The sequence below is a fragment of the Channa argus genome, chromosome 7, assembly GCF_033026475.1.
Source record: "Channa argus isolate prfri chromosome 7, Channa argus male v1.0, whole genome shotgun sequence".
NCBI classification, from domain to species: Eukaryota; Metazoa; Chordata; class Actinopteri; order Anabantiformes; family Channidae; genus Channa; species Channa argus.
Window position 1 is genome coordinate 12566674 of NC_090203.1, and position 16277 is coordinate 12582950.

The 16277-nt window shown below is 40.2% G+C and overlaps 2 protein-coding genes across 2 annotated transcripts; both read left to right on the forward strand.

Annotated features, from left to right (window-relative positions):
- The first annotated feature begins 1529 nt into the window (after positions 1-1529).
- On the forward strand, positions 1530-3971 carry gem (GTP binding protein overexpressed in skeletal muscle). The gene is made up of 4 exons (XM_067511831.1): positions 1530-2334; positions 2653-2729; positions 2825-3029; positions 3101-3971. The coding sequence occupies exons 1-4, from the start codon at positions 1980-1982 to the stop codon at positions 3382-3384; spliced, it is 921 nt and encodes a 306-aa protein (XP_067367932.1). The 5' UTR covers positions 1530-1979; the 3' UTR covers positions 3385-3971.
- Positions 3972-5246: 1275 nt separating this feature from the next.
- On the forward strand, positions 5247-16105 carry cdh17 (cadherin 17, LI cadherin (liver-intestine)). Its single transcript, XM_067511628.1, has 19 exons — positions 5247-5351; positions 6955-7011; positions 7479-7574; positions 8155-8292; positions 8415-8550; positions 9140-9298; positions 9781-9933; positions 10695-10900; positions 11014-11145; positions 11242-11392; positions 12101-12310; positions 12394-12470; positions 12559-12747; positions 12996-13240; positions 13463-13593; positions 13932-14156; positions 14243-14353; positions 14929-15045; positions 15221-16105. Exons 2-19 carry the CDS (start codon positions 6964-6966, stop codon positions 15307-15309), a joined length of 2613 nt encoding a protein of 870 aa, XP_067367729.1. The 5' UTR covers positions 5247-5351; positions 6955-6963; the 3' UTR covers positions 15310-16105.
- Positions 16106-16277: the final 172 nt, after the last annotated feature.

Consider the following 16277-nt stretch of genomic DNA (forward strand, 5'->3'; position numbering starts at 1 on the left):
CAACAGTAAATGATTTCCGAATCTGCATTTTCTGTTGCTATTGTTATGCTATTTTCTGCCATTTCTAAACTTTCAGCCTGACCCTGAAACACAGCATTTCACATTTCACAAAAAATAAAGAGGTCACTTTGCACTCAGCTTACATCAACATCATCCTGCCAATGTCCAACCAGCCAGGGCATAACCCCCCACCCCCCTAACCCTGGTCTCGCTCCAGCACTTAACAAGGATTTAATATCACCTCATCATCTGTCTGGCACAGCAGATCAGATCAGAGCTGTAATGCACAGCAGCAGGTCCCACAGATGAGGCCACAACCTAATACAAAAGTCCTGAAAAATAACAGCAGAAATAGCAGCATAATCCAACAATTACTGTAATAACTCCCTGTTCCTTCTCACACACAAAATGCCTTTGTGAATTAAATCTCATATTTAGGACTAAGGGAGTGCATAATGCAATGCATGCCCCCTCTGGGCATTTGTGTACTTTCAAAAAGGGTCAATCATAAAGTATCACCTGGTCATTTGCATTCTATTAACAATATGCTGATCACAGTATCTTGAGTGTTAAGCCTTTTCTGAAAGCTCCTTATTCAGTGCAAATCCAAACAGAAACCTGTGTGTAGATATTTTCGCACCAATGAGCCACTACAGAAAATATTGTGCATGTCAGGCATTGGGGTGTTTGCAGGTCGCCAAAAGTCTTAAAAAAAGGCTTAAGTCAAAAACATTTCAAGTCTGTCTTTAAACAATAGTCATGTGGAACTTAAAAGACCAGACCTGCATAGAAGACACCTAATCAGAAAATGATGTGCTGTAGGAAGTTGCTAATTATATATTTTGTCAATTCATTTGGAAGCCTTGATGGTCACTTCAAACTGTTGTCTTTTCCTTCTTTCCCCACATTTATAATTCTTGATAATGGCCTCTTGACATGCTGAGTGTTAGAAATGTAAGTGGAAAGAACAATGCTGGGAGCAATTCATGAGTTTCTACTCATAAGCAGAAGTTGAAAGGTTGGATTAAATGTTATTTCTAAACATGTTAGTTTAATTGATATCGCTGTAAAAACTTATTTCTCTGTAAATTGCGAATCTGCAGTCACCATTTACTTTAGCTTATAAAATAACATGACATAAAAACTACAACATTACATTTCCTCTGTTGTTTCTGCTCTCAGAAGTTGTAGACTGCCTTAAAGTGCAGTACTTTAAATTACATTTCACACTGACATCCAGTCTATATCTGCCTTATTTTCACTATGCCAGCTCATCTTTTAATCCCAGAAAAGATCATGCAGCACAGTGTTATGTGTCCAGAGTCTGCAATTTATAATGGTTGAACTTTTGATTCGCTGTTGCACAGTTCGTTACCGTCTTGGTGTAAATGTAATCGAGCAGTAGCCCATTCCCTGACCTTATGCGCATGAATTACAACAGTAAATACCCACACATTCATGCTCCACTTGTGTGGACCCCCCTCCCCCCCTCTCTCTCTCTCTCTCTTTATTAACCACAGGAAAGCTCCATCAGGGCATTAGACTCACTCTGGAGATTACTGAGACACATGTAAATGTTGCTCCGGGATTTAAAATATTCTTGCAAATTTTCTTGCAAAGCCCGAATACCGATAAAATTTCGTTTTTATTGCCGGATGCTGGATTTTGCTTTTAAACTCTGTTCGCCATAGAAAGAGTTTTATCTGACTCTTGTCAGTTTGCAGTAACTTACTCTTAGAAGTTACAACTACTACATCGGCGACTTTTCTGTCCTTTTACACAGCTTGTACAGACCTTTGGTTCAAGTGGATCACAAAAACTAAGGGACGGTGTTTATCTGATTACTTTTAAACAAATTAAGACGTTTTACTTGATTTGAGAGCGAGTCCTTTACCGCCAACTAAATTTACAGTCTACTTTGCAAAGCGGTTTAATCCCATCTCCGGTAATCCACTTCATCCTAATTTCCCAACGGCACTATGCTTTCCTCTGTGCGCCGACACAGCCTCCGCCTGCAGACTGAGCTTCACCGATGGAGCATCTGCGACCCCGGCAGTCACCTGCTCTCGGACCGGCTCCTCGCCCGAGTTCCCACTTGCATCTCCCGATCCAAGTCCTGCACCAGCTCCGCCGGGGAGTCGGACAGAAGCCGCGGAAGCTGGTCGTCCTCAGACTCGGTCATATCCACCGATTCTGCCGGAGAGGTGGCAGAACCCGGGAGTTCGTACCGGGTGGTGCTGTTAGGGGCCAGTGGAGTGGGAAAGACGGCTTTTGCCAGCATTTTTGCCGGGGCAGCGGACAGTATGGACAGTGATGACTGTGAGCTGTGTGGAGGTAAGAAAAACACTACAGACACAGTGAAACGTAAACCTTCTCTTCTTAATGATCATCAGATCTGTCCTAACTGTATAGGAATGTATTTTCAAACAAGAACAAAATTCTTCTAAATTCATTGTAAACGTACATATTGGAACACATTTTAGAAAATATGAAAAATGTCACCGTAACCTACTGTGCCCCATGTTCTTACTAATTCCTAAAATAAAATAAACCAATTATTTTACGATGATGTCCAGCACAATGCTCTCTTCAAGGTCGTATTTCATGCCAAACAAAAATGTGTTTTTTTATCTATTTCATATATAATTTCAGATGAAATGTGTGAAAAGATGATTGAAGTGGATGGTGAAGCTGCAACTCTGACTCTGCTGGACACGTGGGATGCTGAGGTGAGAAAGACAGAGAGCTCGTCGGCATGAATACAAATATATATTTAAATATACCCCACTGTATATTCATTCTATGACTGTGTGTGTGTTTTCAGACCGACAGTGAATGGGCTCAGGAGTGCTACATGCAGACAGGTGATGCCTACCTGTTACTCTACTCTATAACTGACCGGGCCTCGTTTCTCCGAGCCTCTGAGCTCCGGATCACCCTGCGGCGCTTTCGTCCCGCACAGCACACACCGATAATCCTGGTGGGGAACAAGTGTGACCTGGTGCGCCGCAGAGAGGTGTCAGTCAGTGGTGAGGATTCCTGTCCATGATGAGCACACGTTTGCAAATGCATGTGCTGATTCTTTGCCTTTCTGTTTCAGAGGGCCGTGCCTGTGCTGTTGTGTTTGACTGCAAGTTCATCGAAACCTCAGCCGCCATGCAGCACAACGTCTGGGAGGCCTTTCACGGCATCGTGCGACAGCTGCGTCTACGCCGCGACTCCAGGGAGGCCAACAGCCGTCGGAGGCACATAAATTGGAACGCACGGCGAGAGAGTTTCCCTATGAAGGCCAAACGTTTCTTTGACAAGGTCGTGGCAAAGAACAATCCAAGTGTGGCGTTCTGGCTCAAATCCAAGTCCTGCCATGATCTCTCTGTGCTGTAGGGGCCCTGCAGGCAGTTTAACTCTACACAAAACCCTTGAGCAGGTGAACGAGTTACAGCCTGCACAGCAGAACAAGCCTGTTGCCTAAGGTCTAAAGGTTGGACGATGCAAAGCAAATCCGGAGAGCTCACACAGCAAAGACGGTGAAAACGAGAGGTGTGTTTCACTTAAGGTGAAACTACAGTGAACTGAGTTCAGTCTGTCGACCTGTGTGATGGCTTGGACAGTCAGCTAATAAAGGGACATTTTGTGTCTCTTGGACTCATTGTCTCGTGTGTGGAGGATAGAGATCCAGTGATGGAAACTGAGCAGAGGATGTGGTGTTTTCTGTGCTTTAAACAAAGACATTGATCTTTTCTCTCCTTTCTTTGATCATGCTTTTGCTCTCATCCCTGGCAGGTTTGTCAGCTGTCAATCCTACCAGCACTAAGACTGACAGCTCTAAGATATTATTGATTATTTGTGATTACTGTCTTAATCCTTCTATGATCATCATTTATAACAAAGAGTTTTGTATGTCAGTCACATTGAGTTTACCATTTTGCCATTAGCAGCTGGATTTTAAAAAATAAAGGGACATAATCAGATTTGGTGGAAAATGTGTGCCTTTTGTCTGTCATCGTGGTCTTGATAATGAGATTACTATGTGTGACTCAGCTTTTACACAAAAGAGACAGTTACACAAACAGGGTTTAACAACAACACTACTGAAATGATAAAAGATATGAGTCAAATGAACTTTGAAAAACAAAATTAGTCCTGTGTGTGAGTGAGAGAGAAAAATAGCTGACTGGGTACAGTGTGACACTGTCCATGTTGAAACACTGTTTGCTCTGATCTCAAATTCGGTTTTGCTGTAAAAGTAAAAGACAAGAAAAATGTGTTGCTTGGGAAGAGATTGTGTTTTGTCTTTTCAGTGCAGATGGTACTGGTGCATGCTGGCCACAATTTCTGTCAGGCTGTCTGCACACAGGATTGAGGGGGAACAGTGTACGGACCCAGGCTTTACATAATGGAGTCACTTCCATCCGAATTAATGGCTTTATCTGCTCAAGCATCGGCACTGCAGTCACAGGTTCTGGTTAAACAGCAGTCCTGTGAAACGGTGACTCACTCACACCCAGTTTTAACACAGTTGCAGATTCACACAAATGTCTGCTGTATTTCCACACAGCTTTCTACACTGGAGCTTGTAAAGCTCCCTGCTCTCAGCCCGGGATGGCGGTGTGTGCATTAGGGTGTTTGGAAGATAGTCTCAGGTATCTGTGAAAGATAACGACAAAACACACACATCTGTTCTTTGAGTCATTTCTGACAAGTGAGCGGGGGATTCAGAGGTGGAATCTAATCCAGCATTTACTGGTATTAGAGTGTGTGTGTGTGTCTTGACCTGTGAATCACCCGGATGTGCCCATAGCTGTGAAGTGTCTGTGTAATCTATCAGTCTTATTGTCTGCACACACAGCTCCTTATCAGGCACTGCTACTAATGCAAAATCAGACAAGAAACAGCACCGAGGTCAAAGTCCAAGGAGAAATTAGAAACTTAGATTCTGAACTGCAACTTTTAAAAAACATTTTCCCATCACTACACCAATTTCTGTTCTATTTTTTTGTTATTTTCTCCCGTTTACACATACAGTCGAAAAGTTACAAATCTTAACTATGTTTTGAGATTGTTAGTGTCTCTGTATAATAATTTGAAATTTTAAGCCTTCAAAGAGTTTTTATTATTAATAAAGAATAATTCATTTTTCTTTCATTCTACTTTATGTATCATTGTTCTCCTTTTACTTGTCAGCTACTTCTCCATTGGCTAGTTTTACATGAGGGCAGGGTGATTAGACAATCATTAGATACAATAAAACATTGATGGTTAACACTCTAGTTAACGTTTGACCAAACAGGATGGAGTTGCTCGGATCACTCTGAATTCTGTGGAGTGACTCGGTCGATCTCCTCAGTAAGGTAAGTATCTTCACACTTTCGTCTCTCCATTTGGGTTTTGTTGGGTGTCTGAAGACAGTATCTGAGGTGTAAGTAGACACAAAGAAGAGTACCACAGTTGCTTTTTATTGGCCGTGTGATGAGGGTGCCAGTTTGTTGATAGAGGGCTGTGATCTTGAGTTGACTTTGGGTGGACCTTTGTTTCAGGTTTTGGCATATCTGTAAACCAGACATTACCCACAAGTGACTTCCTGGGTTGTTCACTGTGCCCGCATCAAGAAAATATTACTCATATGGGACGCTAGATTTAATGTCATACCGGCTGACGTTTAGCATTACATTGGTCATCCAGTCTTCAATGGAGAAAGCGAGGCCTGTAACTCCAAAATCATAGTGTCATGTAGCTTTGTCAACAAACTCCTTATTTGACTGATACAGAAAAAAATGTCCTCACTCTGTAAGTCACTGAAGCTCTTATTAATGGATATCTGTAAGATGGCAATGGCCACAATGACTTGTTAGTTCTGTCATTCAGTGGGGACGGTGTGAGGCAAGAAATATTAACGACTGGTAGGATAACAATCAGTGATTTAAAGTAAAATTAATTTGTTATATAATACAATACAGGGCCGTGGTTGATGTAGGTGATATTAAAACTGTGCTACACTTTGCTACAAAAAGGTCATTAGCCACAAGTCAATGTCACCTTCACGTTTCTGTAGTGGCTAACTTGACCATTTTCCAGGAGAATCCAGGAAATGTCAAACTTCAGTCATTTATCAGTACTTTACTGATATGTTTGTTATTTTGTTTAAACTCCATTAAAAGTATTCACATTTTATATCCAGAGTTGATTTTAAACTTGAAGCTGCGACACACAGTCAAGGGGAACTGTTGCAGTGCAGCGCCACAACAGTCAGTGTATGACACACAGAATAATGATTTAATCGTCCATGTGTGATGTTAGAATGATAGAATGACAGTCTTCCAAACAGGCAAAATGCACAATAATAGACTCTTAGACTAGTACAGTCTGTATCTTATACTATAGATTGGAGTTACGTCCTTTACATCGACTTTTCAATCAATGGGAAGTTTTCACATCCACTCAGATTTGAAACAGTCTTGATAAACAATCACCCAAGTTTCAGATTAAATTAAAGCTCTGACTTTCAGTTTCACCTTGTGCACACAGATGGGTGGTGCACCTGGTCAGGAAGGTGGGGCTGCATGTGTAAGTTCTCATTCAGCCAAAGGCATGAGGCAGAGAGAGAAAGATAACGTGTGGATTCTCAAGGACAAAGGACAATGTCTCTTTGCAAAAGCTCTCTTGCCTTTGTGAGTCAGTGACACATTGTGCTGCTTAAAGAAAATAATTTATTGGGGCCCACTGGATTTAATTGTTTCTAGACTGAGTGAGTAATAATAAGAGTAGCAATTTCCATCCATCCGTCACAATTTCTACAAGCATGATGCATGAATTAGCAGCAGACTGCCGTGAATATCATGCGTTTGTAAACTTAAGTAATTTTCTTCTTATCACCTCTCTGCCTCCTCCACCTCCTTCACCATTTTTCTCCTCTCCTCCGTATCTCCTCCTCCACTTCTTCCTTATCCTTCCCAGATTGTGATCATGACACCCATGGTGCATCTGTTGTTGCTCCCACTCCTGTTCAGCATTGTGAGTACATAGCAGTGCCAACTGCTGCTGCAGTCCTTCATTGCATATTCATAGTAAATAGTCAAATACATGAAACTGCTAAAAGGTCGGAGGAGCTGTCACTGAGATTGATGCTTAGATTTATTAATATACAAGTTGTGGGGCATATAAATGTTTGAAGCAGCAAATGTTAATACCTGAAAATGTATGTTATTAATTGATCTCCTGAAATGAATAATAGTGTTAAAAACCTGGGGATTAGTCCTTTGGCTGTAGACTCTGCTCTTCTGTGCTGCAGTGGAATATTCCCCACTTCTCATGTCATTTTTGGTTCAATAAATAACAGGATTGTTACTGTTTCTGCCCTTAATGGCTGACTAAGTTCAGCTACGGCGACAAGGGCAAAAGTGGGCAAATGAGTGATTCAGTTTTACCTCAGCCTGCGCTGTATTTAGTGAACTTTGATCTCTGCTTCTGTGCTCTGATAGGCTGGCGGAAAGAACCTAGAAGAAAAAAAGGGCCCGTATGAGAATACAGTACTAGATGTGCCAGAGGGGACACCAGTACCATATCCCATACATCAGGTATTACACACGTGGTGGAAAGAGAACATTTACTCAAGTACTGAATCTTTAGCTGTTCCACAAATGGTGGTTTCTGATCTAAACTGATGGCATGGTTTTATCTAATTGATTAGTTAAGGCCCGAGGAGGTGGAATTATCCAGTAATTCTCAAAATGCACACATTAGATAATGGCCTAATAAATCAATACAAATTTGTGCAGCAGAACTTTTAAGATTTGTCTTCATTCCTATTCCATAAAAATCTTCCCACCTATTAGATTAACTTTTTTTAACCCCTTGGAGGGGGTTTGATCCTTAGCCTGGAAACCACTGGATGAAATGACCCAATATTGTTTTGGTGAAGTAGGTATAAAATCAGAGAAAATCTCCGCACACCTAAAGTGCTTCTTTTACATCTGCATGCTTCAAATGGAGGACTATCATTGCCATGTACTTATATGTATTTGTATATCCACTCACTTTTTTAACAGAATGTAGTTTTGTAACTAGTTTTCCCTTTTGTCTCTGTATTAAAGGGCTATTAATGCATCTGTTATTGTCTTCAAAAGTCTTCAAATTTTCCTGTTATTTGCTCAATAGTTTCAGGTGACTCATCCCGGGGTGAATAATTTCAGGCTGAGTGGAGAAGGTAATGAAGACATTAAGATTTCAAACGATGGGTGGCTCTACCTGGAGAAGCCACTGAACTGGTCCAGAGAGGACCATTACATAATCATGGTGACATGGTCTTTTTTCTAATAAAAAACACAGAAACATTACATTCATGCATCATAAATACAATTAAATATGTGTTTATATATTGTCTGTTATTTATATATGGTCTTTGTAAACATGTCCAGGTGGAGGCACTGGCAGATGATGAAGTAGTGGACGGTGCAATTTATGTGACTATAAATGTGTTGGACATCAACAACAATGCACCGTACTTCGACCAGAGTGACTACACAGCTGAGGTCATAGAAAACAGTTTAGCAGGTTTGTGTGGATGTGTTGTGTGCTCTGAAGCCCAGCATTGTTCAAACCCTTTAACCTTTTTTTTTTTACATTTAAATGGAAACCCAGAAACTTCCAGAGTTGTAAAATAATTTATGCCTTAAGGCTGAAATACGGGAACATTAGTTTAAAAGGATGACATGATGACAATGAAGACATTTAGAATATTTTTATTTCATGGAACAGGTGGGTCATCAAGAAAATAGAGTCTTGGGTTTTAGGATTGTACCTCCATTGTAAGTTGTTCTGTATAAAATCTTCTGCTAAATGACTAAATGGAAATGTAGTATTTCATTCAGTGTAAGTAGCACATGGCATTAATTATAACAACAAATATGAAGTAATTATATATGATGTAGTCAGACAATGTCAAAGAAGATAAAATCTGACACCCTGCATCCATTAAATTTAATAGAGAAATTTGGGTTTTAAAAGTTGAAATGAAAAGTGGTGAAGCAGAATCTCTGCATGTTAACTGTGTGAGGACTGAGATCTAGTCATCACACACCTCTGTGTTAAACCACACCTCATCGTGGTAAGACTTTACCAAGAGTTGGGTCTGTTGTTTCAGGTTCCCCATTTACCAAAGTGTTTGCATGGGATCAGGACAACCCAGAGACTCCCAATGCTCATCTGATCTACAGCCTGGTCAGCCAGATCCCCAACAAACACGGCGTCCTTCTCTTCCAGATCAATCCCAACACTGGAGAGATCTCCACCACAGAAGAAGGTAGTACACAGCACACACTACTAAATGCAGAGACATGAACTCAGACATAAAAGCACAGGACAGTGCACAACAGTGTCCATGGGAAAGTCTATAATCTCTGCCTGTAATCTGGCAGTATAGTACCACTGGTAATCCAGATTACACAGCTCATCTTGTGCGCTCAAGATTAATGCAGATTGGAAGCAGATTGCCTCAATGTGTCGCGTGAGTTGACCACTGATTACTTAAAGTGTGTGTGTGTGTGTGTGTGAGAGAGAGAGAGAGAGAGCATTTGAATGAGTCTGATTGAAGATTTCTATTCATATCAATTCCCCGTGAGAGAAAGTTTTACAACATTTATGAGTCCAGTGATGTTCCTCCACATGAAATGTGTTATAACATGCAGAATGAGCGTTTATTTGTAAGTCCCTTTAGAAAAATTGCATCTGTCAAGTGACTAAATGTAAATGAAACATATTTGATGTATGTGTGTCTGTCCACAGGGCAAAAGATGCTGAAGGCCAGAGAGGGCATTCAGTTCAGCAGGGAAGAAGTTCAGAGTATTGACACTCTGAAGACAAAGTTTAATGAGTACTGTCCAGGGCAGAGTATCCCATACAAAGAAAACCCCTTCTTCACCTGTGTGGAGAAAGCAGGTTTGTATATGTGTTTGTTTTGAATTTAAATGGCAAAAATATACATCTTGTTAAATGTGACAATATTCTAATTATCTTAAGCCTCTTTGACAGGAAAGTTTATATCTTTGGACAGCTACTCAAATGAAACAAAGTTTCTGTAAATCTACGATGGACAGCTTTCAATTTTCTGACCTTAATACTTGGAATAAATAATTGGTTTAAGGAAAATTAACTGCAGATTCACTGATAATGAAAAGCTAGATGCAGCTGTAGTTTAGACCCAGAATGATGGTAAACCATGCAAGAAGAAGGCCTACAGTGAAAAGTGGAAACCATTTAAAATGTAAGCATTTGGAGGAAAAAGTTATTGTCATACTAAAATTTTAAAGCCTTACAAAGAGTTAAGAACTGCTGATCCACTACTGCAAACACATACTTTTGTTTGTGACACATCTTTTTCTAAAAAGCTGAGTGAGTCCAGTCATTTGTGGTTTGTGTTAAACCTGAAACTTGGAGCTCTTGGTGACACGAGTGATGCATGTATGTTAATATAAGCAAACCCAAACTGCAATGAAGAAACTGTCAACGATTAGTGCTGCTGAACTGATTTACTGGTTTACATGTTGAAGTCACCCGAGGAGAGAGTGATTAATCCCAAAACCCATGTGACTCAGCTTTCCAAAATTAGACATCTAGTCAAATGTGTCTGTCATGTTCAACCCCCTGAACTTTTTTTATGGCTCTAATTATTCAACCTTCATCTTCCTTTGTGGTGTCAGAGATGAAGAGGTGGAACTTGGACCCCCTGGAGGACCCAGACTACATTCTGTTTGTGCGGGTGCAGGATCTGGGAGGAGCGACGGAGACCGCACTGAGTGGAAATGCCAAAGTTCACATTGTTGTTAAGCACAACCTGTGGGTCAATCCTGGACCCATAACGATTAAAGAGCATTCAGCGGAAATGTATCCTCTGGTCATCGCAAAGGTTGGGTGGGCTAAACTAGACTGCACAAGTCTGCACAAAACACAAAACAGAAATGTAGTGTCACTTAATTACTATACCTACTCTGTACCAGTTCTTCCTCTCTTTGGATCCAGGTCCAGTCAAATGACCCACATGCCATCTACAGTTTAGTGCAGAAAGAGCGAGAACTGAGATTCCCTTTCCAGATATCAGCAGATGGAGAAATATTCTTGACAGAGCCGCTGGACAGAGAAGTCAAGGACACGGTACACAGCGCAAAATTAGTCTACTCCCAACTCATGTAAAAGTAAGAGGGGACTTTCTGAGGATTATTCTCAAAATTCTGTTGGATCTGCTTATAGTACATCCTGGTGGTTTTGGCAAAAGACGGCTATGAAAATGAAGTAGATCCTCCTATGGAGATTCATGTCTTGGTGGAGGACATAAATGACAAAGCACCTGTGTGTGGAAGTGAGGAGAGTATATTTGAGGTGCAGGAGGATGAGCCTCTAGGTAAGATATGTGTGTAAATGTTACATAACTCATTCAAATGTAAAATAACGCAATGTAGCCTCATCTTACCAAAGTATTATTTTTCCCTGCTGTTGTCTAGTCACATCTTGAAGACTACCACTTAGGAAACAAAAACAAATGCCAAATCAGAAGTAAAAAAAAAAAAAGAAGAAGAAGACATTTATCATGCAATTTACCACTTTTTAAAATGTAATGGTCAATTTCAAGCTCACTAGGAATAAACAATAATAATAATTAAAAAAAATCTATCCTACAATTGCCCAAACTCAAGGGATTTCACTTTGTATTCAAGTGATCGTGTATGTCCAGTAATAGCAAATGTGAAACTGATAGCATTAAAATGTATTTGCAGTATAAAAAGAGGATCGCATTCTTGCTGCTTGCAGAAGAACATGTAGACAATTTAGTGTAACAGCGACAATGCAGACATTAAACATTCAGACATTAAACATTAAATAATTGCAGACAAGATCAATAAAGACTTTACTTTTGAGCTTTGATCCTGAAAACTTGATGTAAAATGTAATTTTGTCATATACAAATATACGTATTGCTGTTTACCCAGTAATAGATTTCATCTGTTCTGACCTCCAGATGTAGGATTCACTCTTAACTGTCTTAAGACACCTGTGGCAGCATTTATAAGTTATAAGGCAACTGAGAAATTGCTTTTGTTCGTGCTTCCAGGCAGCCAGATTGGACAGCTGTTGGCCTATGATGATGATGAAGCGGGGACCCTGAATTCCCTGCTGACTTACACCATCGTGTCCCAAGATCCTCCCACCACACCCAACACCTTCTCCATTGACGCTTCTTATGGAAGAATTCAGTCTCTGCGTTTGCTGAGGCGAAAAGAACATCAGGTCTATAAACTTAATGTCAGAGTCAAGGACCCAGGTACCACACTGCATGTTAAAACACACCCATGGGGAAGTCAGTTCTCACTCCACGCTGTAGCACTCACAGCTTCTGTCTTACAGCTTTCAGCACAGATTGTAAAGTCATCATCAAGGTCATTGACGTCAACAACGAGATGCCTGTGTTCGAGAAGAACAATGTAAGTATCTGAACTAGTTTTTTGAGTTTGCCTCTAGCTTCTCATGCGGGCAGCTTGTTTCTCCTCATGTCTATGTGTCTGTGTGCAGTATGGTAACCACTCTCTCAAAGAGGACACCCCTGTTGGACACACAGTGGTGACTATCAGAGCAACAGATGCTGATGAACCTGACAGCGGAAGCTCCCGGATCGAGTTCCAAATCACATCCGGCAACGATGATGAAGTTTTCTCTGTGGAAACGAGCGGGAGTGGTGTCGGCTATGTGGTCATAGCTAGGGTACGGTTTCCCCATTTTCTACATGTCATTCGTTTCACACATAGACAATGTATGGATAGCTAGATGCGTCCCAATCAAAACATCACACACAAAAAATAAATTATATAAAACAATAAACAACACAGATAATACCACACATTTTATGGCTGCATACTAAACATTTGCAGTAAGAAAATATTAAGAAAAGTGTTTTTTTCTTCCCTAATTCCTACTGCTTCTTCATAACTACCCTGCTTCTCTCCTAACAGCCTCTAGACTTCGAGTCCTCTTCCACCTACAAACTCCAGATTGATGCTCGTAACCCAGAGCCGCTAAAGAAAGGCCTGGAATATGGCAGCGAGTCCACAGCCTTTGTCTCTGTGTTTGTCACTGACATAGACGAGGATCCAGAGTTCAGTCTCGACATCCTGGATGTGACTGTATTTGAAAACATCACCAAAGGATCAGTGCTGCTCACTGTGGAGGCAAAGGACCCAGAGGGCACAGAGATCAGGTAAACACACACTTCATTTCATACAGCAACAAATACACACACACATGGCTTTTATGGCTTTGGAATTGTTATTTATTAATCATGTTAATTATTAGGGATAATCATGTTAATTATACTACCTGTTCAGACTAACTGCTGTATTGTGGATGATATTCCAACGTGTGTGTGTCTCTGTGTGTGTGCGCGTGTCTGTGCTTGTGACCGCTGTTGTATTTGGTGCAGTTTCAAATTGGAAGGTGACACTCATGGCTGGCTGGAGATCGATGCTGCCACAGGACAGATCAAGACCAAAGACAAACTGGACCGAGAAACCCTGGAGTCTTTTCAAGTCACGGTCACTGCCTTTGAGAAGGGTGAGACAATGCAAAGACAAATTTTACAGATTTTTTTATTACTACTGTGTATAGTATGAAGCAATAAGAGGGCCTGGTGGTTCAAGGGTAGAGCATTTGGTTGGGATGCACAAGGCTGTGAGTTCGAATTCCACTCCACTAGGTGTTGCCCAACCCAGCCACCAAGGGGCATGTTTGTGCCAGTCCCAAGCGCGGATAAATATGGGAGGGTTGCGGCAGGCAGGGCTGAAATCTTAAATCTAGTCATGACCTTTGACCTTTACAACCCAACCATTATTTGCCTCTGTATAACTAAGTAGCCAGTTCACCACTACTTTCTATCTGGTTTCCCTCTGAAGAAAACCCCAAGAAGTTCTCTGAGCGTATTGTGTATGTGAGGCTGCTGGATGTGAATGACAACATCCCCAAACTGACAGAGACCCAGGCCTTCATCTGTGTTAAGAAGCCCAAACCTGTCATCATTGAGGCCCATGACAAAGATGATGCCCCCTTCTCACAGCCCTTCAACTTCACCTTGGCCCACAGCAGGAAATCTCCTAACTGGGAGCTGCAAAAAATTGACGGTACCCGTATCACACACAAGTAATATTAGAGAAGTGGGAATTTGTACTTTGTACTGAGATGAACACTTTCCATGTGTGTTATACAGGAACAAAAGCTAAACTGACCTTGAAGAAAGCGCCAACCGAAGATAGAACCTTTATATTGCCCATCAACATTAAAGACAACAAAGGCATGGGAGTAACACAGCCATTAGAGGGTGAGTTATTTCTTGAAGTTGAGCTTTATGCAGTGTATCTCTTTGTGCCATAAAGGTGTTCCTTAAATTTCATGTTAAGACAAGCAAAAGTGACATTTTAGGGTTTTTAAAATTTATGAAAAACAAACATGCTTAGTGTTTGGTTCCCATGCAAAAGAAGGGAAATGTGTACATTTTGAGAGATTTACATTCTATTCAATGCTTTTATTGTAAAATAAAGCTATAAAAAATATAGTATTTATAGTTAAATAATAATAAAAATCGAAAGCTATGGTCGTTCCTTGAGTTTTCAGTGACAGTAGAAATTAGGGAAAATAATTTAGCACTGTTTCATGCTATTTATTTAGTATATATTATGAAGACAAATAGTGAAGAATGGAAGTCAAATTTATTAGATTCATTTATTTATTAGTCTGTGTGTGTGTGTGTGTTCTCAAAAGGATTTTTTTTTTACAACATTTAATAGAGAACAGGCAAAAGAGGAAAAACTGTAAAGTTTACAGAAACACGATACTGAACTGCGCATCATGATAACGGTTTGACTCATGTGTTGCTCTCCCCTCCCTACATGTCAGTGAGAGTATGCAACTGTACAGAATTGGGTTACTGCTACATCGCACCTGATGAACATAGCTTTGGTTTTGGGATGGGACCCACCATCGGGATCCTGGCTGGCACTCTGGGATTCTGCAGTAAGTCTGACAAACACATTAGATTAGTATCAGCTAAAACCACCTCAAATATGATACAGTATTAAGTATACAGTACAAACTGATGGGATTGTCCAGTTTTCTGTCAGTGGTGCTGGTTCAATTTTGTTTTCAGATATACCTAACTTTGTTTTTTAAAATGTTGTTTTTTTTGCAGTTATTGTCTTCATCATAGTCATCAAACGCAAAAATAAAAGAAGCAAAAAGCAAGCCGTGGCTGAGGAAGAAGAGAGGAACATGATGTAAAAAATACAATTATATATACATATACATTTGTATTGTGAGGTACCTCGGTAATATAGTGCATCTCAAACCATACCCTTAACCTAAACTACATTTAACCTTGACCTGAAAACAAAGTCTTCATTCATAGTCATTATGCCTTTCAAACATCTGTCCAGAGAATTCAGACGAAAGTTAAACTTCAAGGGTAACTTTGGCTAATGCGCAGTATTTTATATATTGATTAGTGAGCAAAAAAAATCAAATCAACTAAATCCATAAAGTAATCATAAGACAGATGTGACAGTTGGAAAGATGCACTCACTTTTCAAATATATATCCTCATTCTCAATTCTCATTCTCTCTAAATCTAATATTATTCCTCACAAAGACACTTTAGCGTATTTTATTTTATTTAAAAGTGTTTAGCTTGATTAATAGGTGCTATGCATACTTAATTGAAATATCACAGGGTTCTATGCTGATTACGCATTGATAAAGCTTGTCCACTTAATTTATTAAAATGAGACTCCCAGTCTTGTGTTGTTTTATTAGCACTTTTATTATCTCACATCCTTCAAATACTTTTTAGCCTGGAGCTTGTTTTTTATCCTCTGCTGCATGAATGTTTTGCAATCAGGTGAATTTTATGCAATGCTGAAAAACTAATTTAATGTTAAGCAACATCTCACACACAAAGTCACTGTTGCCACACCGTTGTCTGTGTAATGAATAATAATTACTTTATTTTGTAATGAGCAATCACTGCTCTGTTTTCCAATAAACAAAGTCACTGGGGACCACTGCGGTTTTCACATCATCCCTGTGTGTGTCTGGCTGTGTGGGTGTGTGCAAATCCATGGTGCTGTGGGTGATTGTGGCATAAGTCATGAGCATTGTCATCTCAGCTCAATATGTACAACTTCCTCTCTGCTGTATTTCTTTACATAGTCCTGTGTTGTGATTTCTAACTAACATTTACTCAGCACCTA

What these genes read in the sequence shown, in the direction of transcription:
- cdh17 (XM_067511628.1), top strand. Translation starts at nt 6,964, where the DNA reads ATGACACCCATGGTGCATCTGTTGTTGCTCCCACTCCTGTTCAGCATT. An exon ending in GCAGGAGGATGAGCCTCTAG is followed by an intron (nt 11,393 to 12,100) that starts GTAAGATATGTG and finishes TCGTGCTTCCAG; the next exon opens with GCAGCCAGATTGGACAGCTG. An exon ending in TGGCACTCTGGGATTCTGCA is followed by an intron (nt 15,046 to 15,220) that starts GTAAGTCTGACA and finishes TTTTTTTTGCAG; the next exon opens with TTATTGTCTTCATCATAGTC.
- gem (XM_067511831.1), top strand. Translation starts at nt 1,980, where the DNA reads ATGCTTTCCTCTGTGCGCCGACACAGCCTCCGCCTGCAGACTGAGCTT. An exon ending in TGACTGTGAGCTGTGTGGAG is followed by an intron (nt 2,335 to 2,652) that starts GTAAGAAAAACA and finishes ATATAATTTCAG; the next exon opens with ATGAAATGTGTGAAAAGATG. An exon ending in CAGAGAGGTGTCAGTCAGTG is followed by an intron (nt 3,030 to 3,100) that starts GTGAGGATTCCT and finishes TTTCTGTTTCAG; the next exon opens with AGGGCCGTGCCTGTGCTGTT.